The sequence below is a fragment of the Bombina bombina genome, chromosome 7, assembly GCF_027579735.1.
Source record: "Bombina bombina isolate aBomBom1 chromosome 7, aBomBom1.pri, whole genome shotgun sequence".
NCBI lineage: Eukaryota > Metazoa > Chordata > Amphibia > Anura > Bombinatoridae > Bombina > Bombina bombina.
The window spans coordinates 312,824,974-312,847,230 of NC_069505.1; the positions used below are offsets into that span (position 1 = coordinate 312,824,974).

Here is a 22,257-nt window from a genome sequence, read left to right on the forward strand (position 1 = left end):
TATCTTGTATTTGTTTATTATCCCAAATCTACTATATTTACTGTAACTTTACTATTTCAATATATGTATTTTTCTTTGTTTTTAAAGACGTAAAAGAAGTTAAAGATTTTCTGAAGCCTACACAAGATGGTACCTTTGTATTAATAGCCTCATATGATGATCCAGCAACAAAGTAAGTAACTGGATACAAATCAATGCATGTCACTTAGATGCATTTTGTCTTTTTCTACTGTACATTGAAATAAGTTAGAATACATTTATTTATAGCTAACAAATTAGGGCTGGACTGTTTAAAGGGACAGCAGACATAAAAATAATTTTTACTATATTTGAAGCACTGAAAGATGCATGTATTTCTGCTCCATGCTATGAACTGAAAATTGTCATAACCACTGCTTTTTACAGCAGAGTTACTGGGCAACTACTAAAGCATCTTATTTATTTTTCATGTTTACCAATTCTTTAACTGCCTATACAAATAATTGAATATACACTAAAGCGTGCAGAAATGCCCCTGATTTCAGTTCTTTTGAAAGACTTGCATTTTAGCCAATCAGTATCTAAGCATCTTCTAACAGCCCCCTGATCACATGACTTTTTATTTATTATCTATTGACTTGCCTTTTAGCCAATTAGTGCTGTGTTGTGCTGACTCTCAAATAACGCCACAGACGTGAGCAAAATGTTATATATATGGCACACATGAACTACAGTCTCCTGTTGTGAAACGCAAATAAAAAAAGCATGTGATAAGAGGGTGTCTTTAGTGACTTAGAAACAGGCAGAAATTTAAAGGTTTAAATGTTATAAAGTATATTAATATAACAATGCAAAGCTAAGGAATGGGTAGTAATGGTATTGTCTATCCTTTTTAACAATACCGATTTTGGTGTTGACTGTCCCTTTAATATAGATTATTGTCTTGTATTTATTTTAACTTTATAACTATATGTTACCTGTTAAATTTTATACTTGTGCCGCAGCGAAAAGTTTGGTTTGTCCACATTTTTTTAGAATGAATATTCTGAAAAATGAGTTTTCCAAATATTCATCTGCTGCACTATTTGGTATTCGTTTTGGTTTAAAATAAATGAATACTAAATATTCATGGAACATTTACATTTGTTTTTGGTAAATAATTGTAAATTGTCCTTTTGCTCCCTTTCTCACAGAGAAATAGAAGGCTTAGCACGGCTGAAACCAGGGCCTACATGAATGGAGGAAGTTCTTAAGCACAGGCCCTGGGATCTGCGGTGCTAAGCCGTCTATTAGAGCGGCCTGAGGCTCTGTGCAGAAGTGTTGGATTATCTTGGTTTTCTAGTGTGCTAGACATAAGTATTTAACCCATAAAAGGTCATTTAAAGAATACTGACACATTTCCTCAGTATATCTTTGTTTTCTTTAAAGGGATAGTCTAGTCAAAAATAAACTTTCATGATTCAGATAGGACACTACAACTTTCCAATTTACTTTTATTATCGAATTTGCTTTGTACTCTTGGTATTCTTAGTTGAAAGATAAACCTAGGTAGGCTCATATGTTAATTTCTAAACCCTTGAAGGCCCCTCTTATCTGAATGCATTTGACAGTTTTTCACAGTTAGAGGGCGTTAGTTCATATGAGCTAGATATGTGCATGATCAAAAAATTTGTTTTGGTTCGGATCGATTCGGAGGTTTTCGAATTTCATTTCGGATCTATTCGAATTCGGAAAACTTCGAATGAATTTGTTTCGGATTCGTTTTGGATTCATTCGGATTCGAAAAAATTCAGCTGGATTCGGTTTGTTTCGGAAATTCGGAATTTCGGTATGTGTGCTGTGTATTAGACTAGTATTATGTACTGTATATTAGGTGTAACCCATAGCAGAGTGATATAACCTAATATACTGTACAATACTAGTGTAATCCATGTCCATCCGAATTTACCAAATAAATCCGAACTAATACGGAAATTCGGTTCAATCCGAATTTGCCGAATTTCCGTATCGAACCGAACCGAATTGCACATGTCTAATATGAGCCATATAGATAACATTGTGCTCACACCTGTGGAGTTACCTAGGATTTAGCACTGATTGGCTTAAAGGGACACTGAACCCAAACATTTTCTTTTGTGATTCAGATAGAGCATGCAATTTTAAACAACTTTCTAATTTACTCCTATTATCAAATTTTCTTCATTCTCTTGGTATGCTTATTTGAAAAGCAAGAATGTAAGTTTAGATGCCGGCCCATTTTTTTGTGAACAAACTGTGTTGTCCTTGCTGATTGGACAGCACCAATATACTAGTGCTGTCAATGGTTCTGAACAAACAATTTGCTGGATCCTTAGCTTAGATGCCTTCTTTTTCAAATAAAGATAGCATGAGAACAAAGAAAAAAATGATAATATGAGTAAATTAGAAAATTGCTTAAAATTGCATGCTCTATCTAAATCATGAAAGAAAAAATTTGGGTTCAGTGTCCCCTTAAATGCTAGTCTGTCAAAAGAACTGAAATAAAAGGGTAGTCTGCAGATGCTTAGATACAAGGTAATCACAAAGGTAAAAAGTATATAAATATAACTGTGTTGGTTATGAAAAACTGGGGAATGGGTAATAAAGGGATTATCTATCTTTTTAAAACAATAAAAATTCTGGAGTAGACTGACCCTTTATATTTTGATGGTGCATTCATTTGAATATTCGTTTTGTAACTAATGAATGCACATGCCTAATAAACATTGTTAAATTAGCTATTTAGCTGATTTCGAAATAGATTTTTATCAAAAAAAAAAAAAAACATCAACAAGCAAACAAAACAGTAGACTAGGCACCATGTACATGTATAGTGACAAAATGTGTGCTTCCTTTTAGACTGGACGATGAAACAAGGGACATGTTTACCGGTTTTGGAAGCAGTTATGCAAAGAAACTGGGATTTCGAGACAGCTGGATCTTCCTTGGAGGAAAAGGTCTTAAGGCAAAATCTCCCTTTGAGCAGGTACATTTTTAAATAATGAAATTAAAGGGACATGAAACCCAAAATGTTTCTTTCATGATTCAGATGGAGAATAGAATTTTAAACAACATCCCAATTTGCTACTGTTATCTAATTTGCTTCATTCTTTAGATATCCTTTGTTGAAGAAATAGCAATGCACATGGGTGAGCCAATCACACGAGGCATCTATGTGCAGCAACCAATCAGCAGCTACTGAGCATATTTAGATATGCTTTAAAACAAAGGATATCAAGAGAATAAAGCAAATTTGATAAAATAATTACATTGGAAAATTGTTTAAAATTGCATGTTCTTTCTAAATCATGAGAGAAAAAGTTTGGCTTTTATGTCCCTTTAAGGAACCATAGGTGGATGATATGCACTGGTGATCTGTCAAAAAGGGACAATAAACAACATATAATAACAAGACTTTTTGTGTGTGTGTGTTACTATAGAATAGCATAAAGGGACATGAAACCCAATTTTTTTTCATTTGTGATTTAGAAAGAGCATGCAATTTTAAAAAACTTTCAAATACTTCCATTATCTAATTTTCTTCATTCCTTTGATATGCTTTGTTGAAAATCATTTATAAATAGGTTCAGTAGCTGCTGATTGGTGGCTGCACATAGATGCCTCGTGAGATTAGTTCACCCATATATATTGCTATTTCTTCAACAAAGGATACCTAAAGAATGAAGCAAATGAGATAGTAGAAGTAAATTGGAATGTTGTTTTAAATTGTAATCTCTATCTGATTCATAAAATCAATTTTGGGTGTTTCATGTCTCTTTAATGACGAAGTCTGAACATTTTAAAAACAAATTAACATAGTTTTTAGCACAATCGTTTTTTCAATAATCAAACTCCAGCCACTATTGCCTTATTTGAAGGAGCCAATCTGGGCTTTAGTTGGCTCACAACAATGCTAGCCACTTTCATAGTATTAGCATAAAATGCATTGTTTGGCAGTCATTATCTGTTAAATCCAATTAGGGACATATATGTGGCAGGGTTAACCTTGATAAGTCAGCAGGGTGCATTTTAAGGGCTTACACCTGTACAGAACACCTCTATTTGACATCTGATTCCCCAATAACACAACACATCACTAAAATTCAACATAAGCCTTCAAACTGCCAGATACCTACACAGGTCATTTGTCTAGTCGAAATTAATATCTTATATTTTGGTCATAATGGTTAAATTTCCAATTTTTTTTATCATCATGCATATAATGATAAAGGAGAATTTAATGATTTACACAATATTTTAAAAAAATGTTTTAAACCCTCATTTCTAATTTTGAAATTCAGAGAGATAGAGCATACAATTTTTTTACAAAAAAAAATGTACTTCCATTATCAAATCTTTGTTCTTATTGTATTCTTTGTTGAAGAGATAGGTAGGTAGTATGCAGGTAAAAGTGCTGCCATCTAGTGCTTTGCAAGTTAATAACATTCTTGCAAAATAGTGCTGCAGACAATGTGCACTCTCCTGAGCTTATATCCCAGTTTTTCAGCAAAGGATATAAAGAGAACAGAGCATGTGAAACTTTCCAATTTACTTCTTTTGTTGCACTTTCTTTATCTGAATCATGAAAAAAAAAAATGTTTGGATTTTATGTCCCTTTAAGCTAAGTAAACACACTTGCTATTCTGCAGCAGCTGTCTGACATTTATATATTTTCCTTTTTCTAAAATGCTTGTTTAAAAAAGAGCTTAAAGGGACATAATACTCGTATGCTAAACCACTTGAAAGTGATGCAGCATAAGTGTAAAAAGCTGAGAAGAAAATATCACCTGAGCATCTCTATGTAAAAAAGGAAGATATTTTACCTTAAAATGTATTCACCTCACCAGAGTAAGTGCTGTGTAAACAGTTATACTTCAGCTGCTGTCCAGTTGCAATTTGAATAATAAAAAAAATAGCCAATCAGCATCAGCAGTGCTGAGATAATGCTTTGCCTTTGCTGTGATCTCATGAGATTTCATAGAACTTCCTAAAACTGAATAGGAAAATAACATGACTGTGCCTGCACACGACAGATATACGCTCCCTATCAAGTCCTGGGACAAGCATCCTGACTGGCTGCTTAAAGTTGTGCATTTCTGCTCCTTCATTAAAGGATACAAAGAGAATGAAGCAAAATTGTTTATAAAAATAAATTAGAAAGTTGTTTAAAGTGGTATGCTCTATCTGTATCATAAAATAACAAAATTGTGTTTAATATCCCTTTAATACCAGGGCTACATTGTAAAATATTGATTTTTGTGTTCATTGCATGCATGGTATATTTTTGCACACAATAATCGAGACATTACCAGATGCTATTACATTTGCATGTCTCATTTTGATCATGGGGCATGCAAAAATAATTTTGTACGCTTTAAATGCCTCTGGAAACTTTTATTTTTTATTTAATGTGATCTCAAGTGCTGCTTTATTGACAACGCAAGGCCTAGCAATAATTAATGGGCCCTGTAATCTGGTTCCCTGTAATTACAAAACTTCTGTGTTGTGTTGCCAAAAAAATTACCATGCAAGCAAAGTGTGAAAGCTTTCTCAACAGATTAAGATCTTGTTTGCTGCAACTGTTTTTAATAGCTAAATTTGCCTGTACCAGTTACCTAATTTGGAGGAAGCAATCCTGGCTTGTTAAAGGGACAGTGGAAACTTTGACATTATAATATAGGTACAAATACCCAAATCCAGAATTATTCTGAAATCCAGACCTTTTCATTACTATTTCTTTTTTTATTATTAATTATTTACAATTTCCATTTCCCCCCCACCAGTACGTCATAACCTTTATACTCTTCAATATACTCTTTAATGTATACAATAGTATTAATAATTATAAAAAAAACAACAACAAAAAAACTACCTTTAGGTTGCATGTATAAGATGTATTATGACATGTAATTATTGATTAAAGGACATAAGATATTTTGATTTACACTTGGTCCCATCCCCTCTCCAAGATTTTACAGATGCAAATATTTAAATATTCCTAATTCCAATCATTTTCCAGTCCCCAACCAGTTTGGACAAAGGGTTTTGTACATCTATATAATGTTTAATTATATGTAAAAGAACTTTGCAATGAACTTTCATTATTTATTTTGTCCTCATCGCAAATGTGATGAAAGTACAATTCGCTTGGTAGATCGAATAAGTCCTGTGGACATTCATTTTGGACAATCAAATTTTGATAAGAACGAAAATCCATTAAAATTTTGTAATCAAATTTTATTCCTGGTTTTTTAATGTTATTTTAATTTTTGATTGTTCATAATTAGATTGAATATCCATATTCGAAAAGTCTAATGTAACATTCGATTTAACAAATACTATTCAGAAGTTCCTATGTCTCTAGTTTTGAGATTAATATCTTATATTATGGTCATAATGGTCAGATTTCCACATTTTCTATCATGCATGTAATGATACACGTGAATATGTAAAAAAAAGTTCATGTGGTTTAGTAAAATGATACATAATAGATATAAATATATTGATTTAAAAGTCGTCTATTTAGAATATTGCATAACTCGAATATTACATTTAAAGACAGCATTAGAAATATTACAACTATATTGCTTAAAGGGACACTAAACACCAAAAAAATCTTTCATGATTCAGGTAGAGAATACAATTTTAAATAACTTTCCAAATTACTTCTATTATCTAAATTTGCTTCATTCTTTAGATATCCTTTGCTGAAGAAATAGCAATGCACATGGGTGAGCCAATCAGAAGAGGCCTATATGTGCATCTACCAATCAGCAGCTACTGAGCATATCTAGATATGCTTTTCAGCCAAGCATATCAAGAGAATTAAGCAAATTAGATAATAGAAGTAAATTATAAAGTTGTTTAAAATTGCATGCTCTTTCTAAATCCTGAAAGAAAAAAAATGTGTTTCATGTCCCTTTAAAAAAAATAATCTAATTTGCATATTGTATAATTCGATTCAAATTTTGCAATATTTTAATTAGAAAATTTTGAATTGAATATTACATTTAAAGAGAGCATTAGAAATACTATTAGAAAAAACTAGTGTTAGAATGTTGTACAAAGATTCAAAATTTGAAGCAAATGAACAAATGAGTTAAAATTATCCCTAACAACTTATATAATTTTTAAATATCAATCTGCCCATTGTGCTCAGCCTATTTTTTTCAATTTGAATACTTTATTCTATATAGCATTAAAGGGATAGTTAAGTAAAAAAAAACTTTCATGATTTAAATAGGGTATGCAATTTTAAACAACTTTCCAATTTACTTTTATTACAAATTTTGCTTTGTTCTCTTGGTATTCTTAGTTGAAAGCTAAACCTAGGAGGTTCATATGCTAATTTCTTAGACCTTGAAGGCCGCCTCTAATCTGAAAGCATTTTGACAGTTTTTCCCCACTAGAGGGAGTTAGTTCATGTGTTTCATATAGATAACATTGAGCTCAGGCACGTGAAGCTCCTAGGAGTGAGCACTGATTGGGTAAAAATGCAAGTCTGTCAAAAGAACTGAAATAAGGGGGCAGTTTGCAGAGGCATAGATACAAGGTAATTACAGCGGAAAACGTGTATTATAACTGTGTTGGTTATGCAAAACTGGGGAATACCTTTTTAAACAACAAAAATTCTGGTGTTGACTGTCCCTTTAAATTAGGGTTAGATTACGAGTGGAGCGCTAAGTTACACACAAGCAAAAAGGGGTTTATCGCAGGTGTTTGCTGCTCCTTCAACAAAGGATACCAAGAGAATGAAGAAAATGACATAATAGAAGTAAATTGGACAGTTTTATAAAATTATATGCTCTGTCTGAATTACAAAGACAGGTTGCAGCTTTGTGGAAAGCCCTATAGGAATCTAAAATAAAATAGAAAGCCTTACTGAATTAGAAGTCTTGGGTTTAAAAAAGTCATATTTTTATTTAAAAAAAAAACAAAACAGGAATACTTCAGTACGTTTAATAAAAATGTTTTTGGAATTGGTTTGTGTATTTTGTAGTTTTTAAATAGGTGATTCAGCCTAGAAGACATCAGTAGAAATGTTTGCATAGTAAAAATAAGGGGCGCGATCCGATATAGATCGCAGTTTGCGGCACAAGCGAGGGAACCCACGTCGCCCGCAGTTTCAGCTCGCAACTAGAGCCATCCAATATGCGGCGCCGTCACTTGCTAAAGTGGCGCAAGTCTCACAAACCAGCGATGTCCAGAAATCTGCGTAAGTACAGATTTTTGGAGTCGCCAGTGACTTGCGCCACGTTAGAAACTGCCGGCGCCTATAAAACCTGACTAAAGTCTAAATCACCCGCACTGTCGCCTCCTAAACATAGCCCGACAGGTCTAACACGCCTCCCTAACATAGCCCGACACGTCTAACCCTCTATCCGCTATCCCCCCTCACTATCCTAACAATAAAAAAGCTATTAACCCCTAAACCGCCGCTCCCGTACCCACGCCGCAACCTAATAAAGTTATTAACCCCTAAACCGTCGCTCCCGTACCCCGCCACCAGCTACATTATATCTATAACCCCCTAAAGTGAGCCCCTAACACCGCCGCCATCTATATTAAAATTATTAACCCCTAATGTAAGCCCCTTACACCGCCGCCATCTCTATTAAAATGATTAACCCCTAATTTAATCTACCTACCCCGCCGCCAGCTATATTATCTATATTAACCCTAAGTATATTATAGTTAATATAGGTATTACATTATATATATTAACTATATTAACCCTAATTATATTAGGGTTAATATAGTTAATATAGTTACTATAGTATTTATATTAACTATATTAACTCTATCTAACCCTAACACCCCTAACTAAATTTATATTAAATTAATCTAATTCATTTATAAACTAAAATATTCCTATTTAAATCTAAATACTTACCTATAAAATAAACCCTAAGATAGCTACAATATAATTAATAATTACATTGTAGCTATGTTAGGGTTAATATTTATTTTACAGGTAAATTGTTAATTATTTTAACTAGGTATAATAGCTATTAAATAGTTATTAACTATTTAATATCTACCTAGTTAAAATAATTACCCAATTACCTGTAAAATAAATCCTAACCTAAGTTACAAATACACCTACACTATCAATAAATTAAATAAACTACAAACATCTATCTAAAAATACAATTAAATTAACTAAACTAAATTACAAAAACAAACAAACACTAAATTACAAAAAATAAAAAAAAGATTACAAGATTTTTAAGCTAATTACACCTATTCTAAGCCCCCTAATAAAATAATAAACCCCCAAAATAAAAAAAATTCCCTGCCCTATTCTAAATTAAAAAAAATTCAAAGCTCTTTACCTTACCAGCCCTTAAAAGGGCCTTTTGTGGGGCATGCCCCAAAGAATTCAGCTCTTTTGCATACAAATACAATACCCCCCCCCCCCCATTACAACCCACCACCCACATACCCCTATTCTAAAACCACCCAAACCCCCCCATAAAAAAGCCTAACACTACCCCCCTGAAGATCTCCCTACCTTGTCTTCACCACACCGGGCCGAACTCCTGATCCGATCCGGGCGATGTCTTCCTCCAAGCGGCAAAGAAGAATTCTTCCTCCGGCGACGTCTTCCTCCAAGCGGCAGCAAAGTCTTCATTCTTCCGGCGGCATCTTCAATCTTCTTTCTTCGCTCCGCCGCCGCGGAGCATCCATCCCGGACGACGACTGAACGACGAATGAGGTACCTTTAAATGACGTCATCCAAGATGGCGTCCGCCGAATTCCGATTGGCTGATAGGATTCTATCAGCCAATCGGAATTAAGTTAGAAAAATCTGATTGGCTGATTGAATCAGCCAATCAGATTCAAGTTCAATCCGATTGGCTGATCCAATCAGCCAATCAGATTGAGCTCGCATTCTATTGGCTGTTCCGATCAGCCAATAGAATGCGAGCTCAATCTGATTGGCTGATTGGATCAGCCAATCGGATTGAACTTGAATCTGATTGGCTGATTCAATCAGCCAATCAGATTTTTCTAACTTAATTCCGATTGGCTGATAGAATCCTATCAGCCAATCGGAATTCGGCGGACGCCATCTTGGATGACGTCATTTAAAGGTACCTCATTCGTCGTTTAGTCGTCGTCCGGGATGGATGCTCCGCGGCGGCGGAGCGAAGAAAGAAGATTGAAGATGCTGCCGGAAGAATGAAGACTTTGCTGCCGCTTGGAGGAAGACATCGCCGGAGGAAGAATTCTTCTTTGCCGCTTGGAGGAAGACATCGCCGGAGGAAGAATTCTTCTTTGCCGCTTGGAGGAAGACATCGCCCGGATCGGATCAGGAGTTCGGCCCGGTGTGGTGAAGACAAGGTAGGGAGATCTTCAGGGGGGTAGTGTTAGGCTTTTTTAAGGGGGGTTTGGGTGGTTTTAGAATAGGGGTATGTGGGTGGTGGGTTGTAATGGGGGGGGGGGTATTGTATTTGTATGCAAAAGAGCTGAATTCTTTGGGGCATGCCCCACAAAAGGCCCTGGTAAGGTAAAGAGCTTTGAAATTTTTTTAATTTAGAATAGGGCAGGGGATTTTTTTTATTTTGGGGGTTTATTATTTTATTAGGGGGCTTAGAATAGGTGTAATTAGCTTAAAAATCTTGTAATCTTTTTTTTATTTTTTGTAATTTAGTGTTTTTTTTTTTTTTGTAATTTAGTTTAGTTAATTTAATTGTATTTTTAGATAGATGTTTGTAGTTTATTTAATTTATTGATAGTGTAGGTGTATTTGTAACTTAGGTTAGGATTTATTTTACAGGTAATTGGGTAATTATTTTAACTAGGTAGATATTAAATAGTTAATAACTATTTAATAGCTATTATACCTAGTTAAAATAATTAACAATTTACCTGTAAAATAAATATTAACCCTAACATAGCTACAATGTAATTATTAATTATATTGTAGCTATCTTAGGGTTTATTTTATAGGTAAGTATTTAGATTTAAATAGGAATATTTTAGTTTATAAATGAATTAGATTAATTTAATATAAATTTAGTTAGGGGTGTTAGGGTTAGATAGAGTTAATATAGTTAATATAAATACTATAGTAACTATATTAACTATATTAACCCTAATATAATTAGGGTTAATATAGTTAATATATATAATGTAATACCTATATTAACTATAATATACTTAGGGTTAATATAGATAATATAGCTGGCGGCGGGGGTAGGTAGATTAAATTAGGGGTTAATCATTTTAATAGAGATGGCGGCGGTGTAAGGGGCTTACATTAGGGGTTAATAATATTAATATAGCTGACGGCGGTATAGGGGATTAGATTAGGGGTTAATAATTTTTATATAGGTGGCGGCGGTGTAAGGGGTCAGATTAGGGGATAGATAAGGTAGATGACAGCGGTGTAAGGGGTTCTAATTAGGGGATAGATAAGGTAGATGGCGGCGGTTTTAGGGGCTCACAGTAGGGGGTTAGTTTATGTAGATGGCGGCGGGGTCCGGGAGCGGCGGTTTAGGGGTTAATAACTTTATTAGGGATTTCGGGGGGGGGGGATCGCGGTTGACAGGTAGATAGACATTGCGCAGGCGTTAGGTGTTAGGTTTATTTTAGAAGATCGTGGTTGACAGGGAGATAGACATTGCGCATGCGTTAGATGTTAGGTTTATTTTAGCAGCCAGTTTAGGGAGTTACGGGGCTCCAATAGTCAGCGTAAGGCTTCTTACGGCTGCTTTTTGTGGCGAGGTGAAAATGGAGTAAGTTTTCTCCATTTTCGCCACGTAAGTCCTTACGCTGCATATTGGATACCAAACTGCGCTGGTTTGGTATACCTGCCTATAGCCCAAAAAACTACGGGCGACGGCAGAAATATACGCGCGTAACTTCTAGGTTACGCCGTATATGTGATACCAAACCCGCACAAATATTGGCGTCGCCGGCTTTTGCGGGCGACGATTTTTATCGGATGGACCCCAAGATATTTTTGCTGTCTAACAATTTTTGCTACTCTCTACTTCCTATTCTATAAGCTATGTTGAGTGTGTCTCTTCTGTCAGTAACTAGGGATGGGCGAATGTATAACTTTCTGAATTCGAATGTTAGAACGAATGTTATTGCCAAAATTTGATTTATAAATCCGAATGTTGATAAGAACGAATTCTTTAATCGAACGCTATTTAGAGTTTTCGAATGTCACTTTCGAATTCGAATGGTTATAATTATATCGAATGTCCACATTCGATTTTGAATTTTGAAATTTTGAATTTAGCATTCTTTTTAACAAATACTATTCAGAAGTTCAATAGTTCATGTGGTAGGGAGTGAATCTAGTAAATTGATACATAATAGATACAAATATATAATTTCGAATGTTTCTATATAGAATATTGCATAATTCGAATATTACATTTAAAGAAAGCATTAGAAATACTATTACAAACATATAAATTCAAATTTTTCAAATTCGAATATTGCATAATTAGAATATTACATTTAAAGAAAGCATTAGACATACTATTACAAATATAAATTCAAATTTTTCTAAACAAATATTTCCGAATGTAATCGTAAAATTCGAAACCGAACATTCGAAAATCAAATGTTAGAATGTTATGTAAACATTCGAAATTTGATTTGAACGAACGAATGTGTTAAAATTCGTTTCATTTTTCGAATGTTGCGAAACATTCGCCCATCCCTATCAGTAACACAGATGACGCATAAAGTTACTGAAGTTCAGAAGGTGATGATCATTCTTCTAGAATCCTAGAGTCCTTCCCAAACATGGTGTTTCTTTCAAGCTAATTCCATCTATTAAGATTGTAAATTACCCAACTTGTATGGTGGTCTGTAGGTTGTTCATGATTATTACTATAATGTATAAATAATTGTTTTATTCTTCTTTATAGCACATCAAGAATGACAAAGAAACAAACAAATATGATGGATGGCCTGAGGTTATTGAAATGGAAGGCTGTGTCCCACAAAAGAAAATCTAAGGACATTTTTTTTATTTTAGTTTGCACTTGATGCTAAATTACATTCTTCTGAGGGCAATTCTTTTTCACCAAAATGCCCCAAAACTACTTGATATTTCCAACCAAAGACAGTGGTGCCGTACTTGAGGACTTTTTACATCTTGAACTGTCTAGTGGAATCTAGAGCCAGATTATTTATATGCTATGTACATATTCTTTTATTTAATAAACAGGAATGGCAAGGGGTCTGGGAGAAAGATGTCATAAAATGTCAGAAAGAGCTTTGTCATAAAATCATTGGGGGTTTTATTATTCAAGGATGTCACGTGTTACAGAATGGATGACTGTTGGCTTTTTAAAATAAAAAATGGTGATAAAAACAACATGGAGTCTAAATCAAGTTGTATAAAACATATATTGATCATTTTCAAAGCAAAACAACACATGATAAGGACAGATGTCAGCTCTCCTTTAAAAATGAGGCATATTTAATGCAGATTACAAAAAATCCATATCAAGCACTCACAAAATAATTTTATGTTGATCATATTTATACTACTAAATCTAACTTAAAGGGACACTCAAGTCAAAATTAAACTGTCATGATTTAGATACAGCATGCAATTTTAAACAACTTTCCAATTTACTTCCATTAACAAAATGTGCACAGTCTTTTTATATTTACACTTTTTGAGTCACCAGCTCCTACTGAGCATGTGCAAGAATTCACAGCATATACGTATATGCATTTGTGATTGGCTGATGGCTGTCACATGATAAAGGGGGAGTGGAAATAGACATAACTTTGCAAATTATTTAAAAAAAATCTACTACTCATTTAAAGTTCAGACTAAGTGCTATTGCATTGTCTTCTTATCATGCATTTGTTGATTATGCAAATCTACTGTATTGACTGGTCCTTTAAATGTACATTTTCCTAGTGATAAAAAGCACATGAAAAGTGAGTCATCAATATTATATATTCCTTTTCTTGAAAATGTGCCTAGATATACATTTTAAATGCTTATGTCCTGTTTTTATTGAGAACACTGAACTACTTGTCCTACATTTGGCCCTAATTATCATAGTCCGTGGTAACAAAGTTCTCAGAAAGAGAACCTGTCCGCACACCTTTGGAGCATCCAAGGCAGATAGGCTGCCATAATTTAAAAGGACGGTAAAAGTGAAGCACAAACACCCTTCAATGGCACAGTATCTCTGATCACACTTGACACTCCAAATACTCCCACACTCTGAGGGCTAATACAATTTAGAAAGCACCAGCTAAGTGCTCTATACTCTGGGTAAGTTAGGACCCTCTCAGCTATCTCACTCAGGTTCCAAAATAGAAATGAACAAAACTTTACCACAATAAAAATCCCCAAAACTTTAATGGGGTATTAATTTAGGCACTGACGTTTATAAATAAAACCAAACAAATATTTAATACTCAGCAACATAGTGCTATGAAACATTGCAATTTCATCAGGAAGCAGGTTAACCAGACTGTGTTTACAGCACCTAGGTGATACTTTCCAATGTGTGAGCATTAGCCCTCAGAGTGTGGATGTATTTGAAGTGTAATGTGTGATCGTACATACTGTGCCAACTGCCATTGGAGGGTTTTAGTGCTTCACTTTTGCAGTGTCCTGGAAAACTGTGGATCCTGGAATGAGCAAGCTGGGATGCTCCTAATCTGACCAGACTGCGCATTAAACACCTGTGTGGCGCTTGAGAACTTGTGAGAACAAGTCTTTATGGTGTATGGGTGATTGGAATCTTAACTTGGATCAAACATACTGTGCCTTTGGGGCACTTTCTTTTTTTTTTTTTTTTGGTTTTATAGTGCTTTGAGCTGATCCGATGAATCTTATGATTGATTGTCAATATTAGCCATTATTTGGCACCTTGGTTTATGGACCATTCCTTTTGGGACTGGGACTTTATTGGAGATATCAAAAGATAAAGATAACTGTTCAAAACAGAAATGTTTGACATTGTAGAGAACATTTCAGCTTTTATATTTTTGAGTTTTGAAAAAAAAAAAAAGTATAACAAAGAAAACAAAATGTGTTACCATTTCTAATATGTTATACTTCATTCAAATTCTTTTGTCCTACTAGACTGAAAAAATTTTTTGAAAAATTGTCAAACTATAGGAATTTAATTTTCTGGAACAGCTCTAAATCTGTGATATACTTATGAAATAAAGAAAGCCATGAAAACCCATTTAGTGGAATTCTGTGCATTTAATATTTTTTTCCCCAAAAAAAGTTTAATTGAAGACTTAAAGGGACATGAAACTCCAAAAAATATTTCATGATTCTGATGAAGAATACAATTTTAAACAACTTTCTAATTTACTTCTATTACCTAATTTGTTTCATTCTCTTGGTATCATTGAACCCAAATTTTTTTGTTTCGTGATTCAGATAGAGCAAGAAATTTTAAGCAACTTTCTAATTTACTCCTATTATAAAATTTTCTTCATTCTCTTGGTATCTTTATTTGAAATGCAAGAATGTAAGTTTAGATGCCGGCCCATTTTTGGTGAACAACCTGGGTTGTCCTTGCTGATTGGTGGATAAATTCATCCACCAATAAAAAAGTGCTGTCCAGAGACCTGAACCAAGAAAAAAGCTTAGATGTCTTCTTTTTCAAATAAAGATAACAAGAGAACGAAGAAAAACTGATAATAGGAGTAAATTAGAAAGTTGCTTAAAATTGCATGCTCTATCTGAATCACGAAAGAAAAAAAAATTGGGTTCAGTGTCCCTTTAAGTAACAGCAATGCACTACTGGTTTCTAACTGAACACATGGGTGAGCCAATGACAGTTGGGATATATATTCAGCCACCAATCAGCAGCTAGAACCTAGATTCTTTGCTGCTCCTAAACATGCATAGAAAAACAATTCAGCAAAGGATAACAAGAGAAAGAAGCAAATTAAACAATATAACTAAATTGGAAAGTTGTTTAAAATTGTATTCTCTATCTGAATCATGAAAAAAAAAATTGGGTTTTATGTCCCTTTAAGTACTTAACGTAAGCAAATCAAAAGGTATATTAAAGAGACAGTAAGACGTGTAGTCATGTTATTTTTCCGTTGGACAATGAGAAAGTCTTTTGCAGGTGAGTGCTGGTGGGACATTAACAAGCAAGTATGGGTGTTTAACTAACCATAACAACAAGTGCTGTGACACCTGATTAAGCATTAAATGGACAGTCTAGTCCAAAACAAACTTTTATTATTCAGATAGGGCATGTAATTTTAAACAATTTTCCAATTTACTTCTATAACCAATTTTGCTTTGTTCTCTTGGTATTCTTAGTTGAAAGCTAAATCTAGGAGGTTCATATACTAATTTCTAAGCCCTTGAAGGCCGCCTCTTAGCTCAGGGCATTTTAATTGTTTTTCACCACTAGAGGGTGTTAGTTCATGTGTTTGTCAAAAGAACTGAAATAAGGGGCAGTTTGCAGAGGCTTAGATACAAGATAATCACAGAGGTAAAAAGATAAAAGGTCAAAATTTAAATAACCGTGTAGGTTATGCAAAACTAGGGAATGGGTAATAAAGGGATTATCTATCTTTTAAAACAATAAATATTATGGTGTAGACTGTCTCTTTAAGCCACACTATTAAGTTAGATAGTTTACTTTCTTTCAGCTGTTAGTCTAACCTTAACACTAAAACATACCCTTAACTCCAGCCCTTGCCTAAAAGCCTAACCATAAAACAGGTGAAATTGTTACCAAGGCAACATTATCTTGACAATATTGCTTAGGCTACAATAATATTGAATCAGTGTCACTGCCATACCATGCTAAATTGGTGTCTGGCATTACCAGCCTCCCATATACCTCTACAGTGGTATGATGGACCGGGCCGGACTGGGAATGAAAAGCAGCCCTGGAAAATTTGGAGTCCAGCCCAATTTTCTGTTGACTAAGTATAATGTGCACACCCCATTTTTCTCAAAGGGGATTACTGGGACACTCCTTCCCCAATATTTGTTTTCAGAATAATATTATATTAGTTTGTATTAAAAAAAAGTGCCAGATTGTTGTTATATATGCTCCCTACAACCCAATTGAATCAATTTATCACCCCTTTAAATTGTAGCTTTCCAGCTCCAGCACCAGTAAATATGCTGGTATCCTAGTAGGCCAAACTGGCCTTGATGATGGAGAGCAGATATAAGCTTATTCTAGGTGCACATGCCTCCCTTCTCTATGTTTATAGTCTTACAATGCTTAAAGGGATTTAATTTTTTTTTTCTTTTATGATTCAGATAGAGCATTAAATGTTTAGCAACTTTCTTATTTACTCCTATTATCAATTTTCCTTCGTTCTTTTGGTATCCTTATTTGAGTAGTGCTTGCTGATTGGTGGCTAAATGAAGCCACCAATCAGCAAGTGCTACCCAGTGTTCTGAAAAATGGGTCGGCCCCTAAGCTTACATTCCTGCTTTTTCAAATAAAGATACCAAGAGAACAAAGAAAAAATGATAATAGGATTAAATTAGAAAGTTGCTTAAAATTACATGCTCTATCTGAATCACAAAAGAAAAAAAATGGGTTCAGTGTCCCTTTAAATAATTTGAGTAAGGTTAGATTTTTAAATATGAATCATGAAAGAAAAAAATGTGGGTTTCCTATCCCTTCCATGGCATCATGGCATTCTTGTTGCATGGTCGGGAGAGAGAGTTAATATTCCTTCAGCATTTGTCTACTGCATATTGCTACTGATAGCTTCCTGCCTCTAACCTAGGGTTACCAACCCAGCAGGTATTTTACAGTCAAAACCCAGTATTTTTAAGGCTCCGATCAAATTTGAAAATGAAGAATAACTATAGAAATAAAGATGGTGAAATGTCTTAAATGTGTGTTAGAATCTAATTATAATCCAAATATTAATTAATTTTGGTCCTTGCAGCCTTAGTTTCTAAATGATGCTGTATAATTGTGCAAATGTATACTAATGAGCATGGCTGGTATTTTTTCCAGAAAAGGTGGCAACCCTACTGTATCCTAGAAAAGATAGATTAATGGCACCACCTGATGGGATAATTGCTGGCCAGTATAGAGTAATAGTTAGTTATACAAATCCTTAGCCTGGAGGTGCTGTGTATTATTATAAAATTTATTTACAAAAAAACAATCAAGGAAGAGAAACAGAAAATCACCTGATTGTAAAAGAATAGACATATAGCAGGGGCCAAGTCCTGTGGGAGTTCACCAAGACTTCCACAATTAATATTGTTTTATACACACAAACACTGTATTTATATGTATATAATCTATACACTTTGGTTAATTAAAGCAAATTAAATCCAACAAATGGTGGAATGGTTGCCTTTGGGCCTGAGACTCCTCCTCTGTTGAGTCTCCCCCACTTAAAGGGACATGAAACCCAAACATTTTATTTCAGGATTCAGATAGAGAATACAATCTTAAACAACTTTCCAATTTACTTATATCATTTAATTTGCTTTCTTCTCTTGATATCCTTCCCTGAAAGGTTTATCTAGGTAATCTCAGAAGCAGCAAAGAAGCTAGATACTAGCTGCTGATTGGTGGCTGCATTTTATATATATATATATATATATATATATATATATATATATATATATATATACCAATTTTCATTGGCCCACCCATGTGTTCAGTTAGAAACCAGTAGTGTATTGCTGCTCCTTCAGCAAATGATACCAAGAGAATGAAGCACATTTGATAATAGAAGTAAACTGGAAAGTTGTTTAAAATTGTATGTTTTACCTAAATCATGAAAGAAAAAATTTGAGTTTCATGTTCCTTGAAGGTGCATTACTCCTATTTCTGCTGAGGGGAGCTAAATAACCCTAGAGCAATCCACACAGAAATGTAAGCAGCATGTGTTCAACACAGTGCAGGGTGATCACACAGCAAGACCGCTGACAGGCTTGCATTTAGTGTATTGTATTAAGTATTACTGCTCATTACTAGAGGATCTCACTATCCCTCTAACCAGACTATGCTACAGCTCCACCCACCAACAACAGCAGTGTTTACTGAAGTGTTTCTCTTCTCTTTCCAGGGGGAACTTAGTTCCACCTGCAAAAACAAATTGCAGGAACTCCAGGAAGTTCCCATGCATTCTAACTCGACTTGACCCCTAGCATATAGCACTCTCATTATCCCATTCTGACACAAAGTGATAATGTGTATATACAGTGCTTGGTGTAACAGTAATTCACGAACATATATTAAAACTATCAATCTTTATTAGCTTTGTTAAAACATGGGGAATCACGTTCAGTGACCTTAAGACCATAAGGATAAAAAACTAAACAGCTGACCTTTTGTATGACTAGTACTGGATTGATAGAATAGATATCTGCTTGTCTGCTATGAGTTAATAGATACTGAAACAGTGAATTCGTACCCTGTGTATTAACTATGAAGAGCAACTAAATAAAATATCTAGATTGCCAAGTGGTCATTAGTCCCCTCAAGTTGAAAAGACACTGGGAAACTGTTTTTGAACAGGTAATATAAATGTATCAAAAATATTTAGCATAAATGGTACTATGTTGCACCTGTTGATACAAATATGTCTAAGTAAAGACTGCAGGGAATCTGCTGACTTAACTAAACAAGCATCACTGAGGGGCCGATTTATCAAAGTCTGGTGGACATGATACGCTGTAGCAATCATTCCAGCACTCAATTAGACCGAGGAAGTACCAGGTACGTCCATTGTCACTAACTAATAATTTTTGCAGGACGTACCTGGTACGTCCTCGCTCGTTAAAGGGTTAACATTGTACAAAGAGATCTAGTGAACTGCTTGTGCAATGCCGCCACCTACAGATTTGCAGCCAATCGGCCGCTAGCAGGGGGTGTCAAACAACCCGATCGTACACAATCGGGCGGATTAATGTCTGCAGCCTCAGAGGCAGCAGACTAGTTAAGGAGCAGTGGTCTTAAGACCGCTGTTTAATAACGGCTGTTTCCGGCGAGCCTAAAGGCCACTGGGGCATCACCATTCGGCCCTTCATAAATTGGCCCCTGAGTGCGAGTTAAAATAAATTGTTATCAAACTAATCTGTTATGCTATTGCATCCAGTTCATATAAGATGACTGCTATAATAAAACATTAGTAATTAAATTCATTAAACTGAGTAGCGGTATAACAGTGCATTTATACAACTTATCATAACTTACTCATATAAATTAATATCGATTAAAGTCATTTTACTGAGAGTGGAGATTCAGAAGTCCCCAGATGCTGCGTAACTGTCAGACTGGTAGTATTGAAAGCAGTTCTATAAAATCTATCAATCTCAAAGTACAATCGTTCTGTGTAACGATCAGCGGTATTGGTACAACTATTATATTGGTAGTCAGGTAAGAAAACTTATTAAAAAGTAAAGGAGCCCCATACAACTCCCTCCCGTCCCTACTGTATTCTGTCTGCTGCACCTGAATATGATTTCTGCTATGACTATTTGTGCCTGACCATTGGTTTACCATGCCTGTACCTTACTGTATTCTGTCTGCTGTACCTGAATATGATTTCTGCTATGACTATCTGTGCCTGACCATTGGTTTAGCACCCCTGTACCTTACTGTATTCTGTCTGCTGCACCTGAATATGATTTCTGCTATGACTATTTGTGCCTGACCATTGGTTTACCATGCCTGTACCTTACTGTATTCTGTCTGCTGCACCTGAATATGATTTCTGCTATGACTATTTGTGCCTGACCATTGGTTTACCATGCCTGTACCTTACTGTATTCTGTCTGCTGCACCTGAATATGATTTCTGCTATGACTATTTGTGCCTGACCATTGGTTTACCATGCCTGTACCTTACTGTATTCTGTCTGCTGCACCTGAATATGATTACTGCTATGACTATCTGTGCCTGACCACTGGTTTAGCACCCCTGTACCTTACTGTATTCTGTCTGCTGTAACTAAATATGATTTTTGCTATAACTATATGTGCATGACCACTGGTTTAGCACCCCTGTACCTTACTGTATTCTGTCTGCTGTACCTGAATATGATTTCTGCTATGACTATCTGTGCTTGACCACTGGTTTAGCACCCCTGTACCTTACTGTATTCTGTCTGCTGTACCTGAATATGATTACTGCTATGACTATCTGTGCCTGACCATTGGTTTAGCACCCCTGTACCTTACTGTATTCTGTCTGCTGCACCTGAATATGATTTCTGCTATGACTATCTGTGCCTGACCATTGGTTTAGCACGCCTGTACCTTACTGTATTCTGTCTGCTGCACCTGAATATGATTTCTGCTATGACTATCTGTGCATGACCACTGGTTTAGCACCCCTGTACCTTACTGTATTCTGTCTGCTGCACCTGAATATGATTTCTGCTATGACTATCTGTGCCTGACCAATGGTTTAGCATGACTGACTGTACCTTACTGTATTCTGTCTGCTGCACCTGAATATGATTTCTGCTATGACTATCTGTGTCTGACCATTGGTTTAGCATCCCTGTACCTTACTGTATTCAGAAGAAATCATATTCAGGTGCAGCAGACAGAATACAGTAAGGTACAGGGGTGCTAAACCAGTGGTCAGGCACAGATAGTTATAGCAGAAATCATATTTAGTTACAGCAGACAGAATACAGTAAGGTACAGGGGTGCTAAACCAGTGGTCAGGCACAGAAAGTCATAGCAGTAATCATATTCAGGTGCAGGAGACAGAATACAGTAAGGTACAGGCGTGCTAAACCAGTGGTCAGACACAGATAGTCATAGCAGTAATCATATTCAGGTGCAACAGGCAGAATACAGTAAGGTACAGGCGTGCTAAACCAGTGGTCAGGCACCGATAGTCATAGCAGAAATCATATTCAGGTGCAGCAGACAGAATACAGTAAGGTACAGGGGTGCTAAACCAGTGGTCAGGCCCTGATAGTCACAGAAGAAATCATATTTAGGTGCAGCAGGCAGAATACAGTAAGGTACAGGCGTGCTAAACCTTACAGTATTCTGTCTGCTGTAACTGAATATGATTTCTGCTATGTCTATCTGTGCATGACCACTGGTTTAGCATGACTGTACCTTCTTGTATTCTGTCTGCTGCACCTGAATATGATTTCTGCTATGACTATCTGTGCCTGACCACTGGTTTAGCACCCCTGTACCTTACTGTATTCTGTCTCCTGCACCTGAATATGATTACTGCTATGACTATCTGTGCCTGACCACTGGTTTAGCACCCCTGTACCTTACTGTATTCTGTCTGCTGCACCTGAATATGATTA

The 22,257-nt window shown here is 35.3% G+C and overlaps 1 protein-coding gene across 1 annotated transcript in view; it reads left to right on the forward strand.

Annotated features, from left to right (window-relative positions):
• Positions 1 to 13,345, forward strand: part of FAM3D (FAM3 metabolism regulating signaling molecule D) — a 50,348-nt gene extending 37,003 nt beyond the window's left edge. The window contains exons 6-8 of the mRNA XM_053688981.1: positions 88 to 172; positions 2,857 to 2,983; positions 12,894 to 13,345. Coding sequence (XP_053544956.1) covers positions 88 to 172; positions 2,857 to 2,983; positions 12,894 to 12,983 — 302 coding nt within the window. The 3' untranslated portion in view covers positions 12,984 to 13,345. The remainder of the gene's footprint in view (positions 1 to 87; positions 173 to 2,856; positions 2,984 to 12,893) is intronic.
• The last annotated feature ends 8,912 nt before the right edge of the window (positions 13,346 to 22,257 follow it).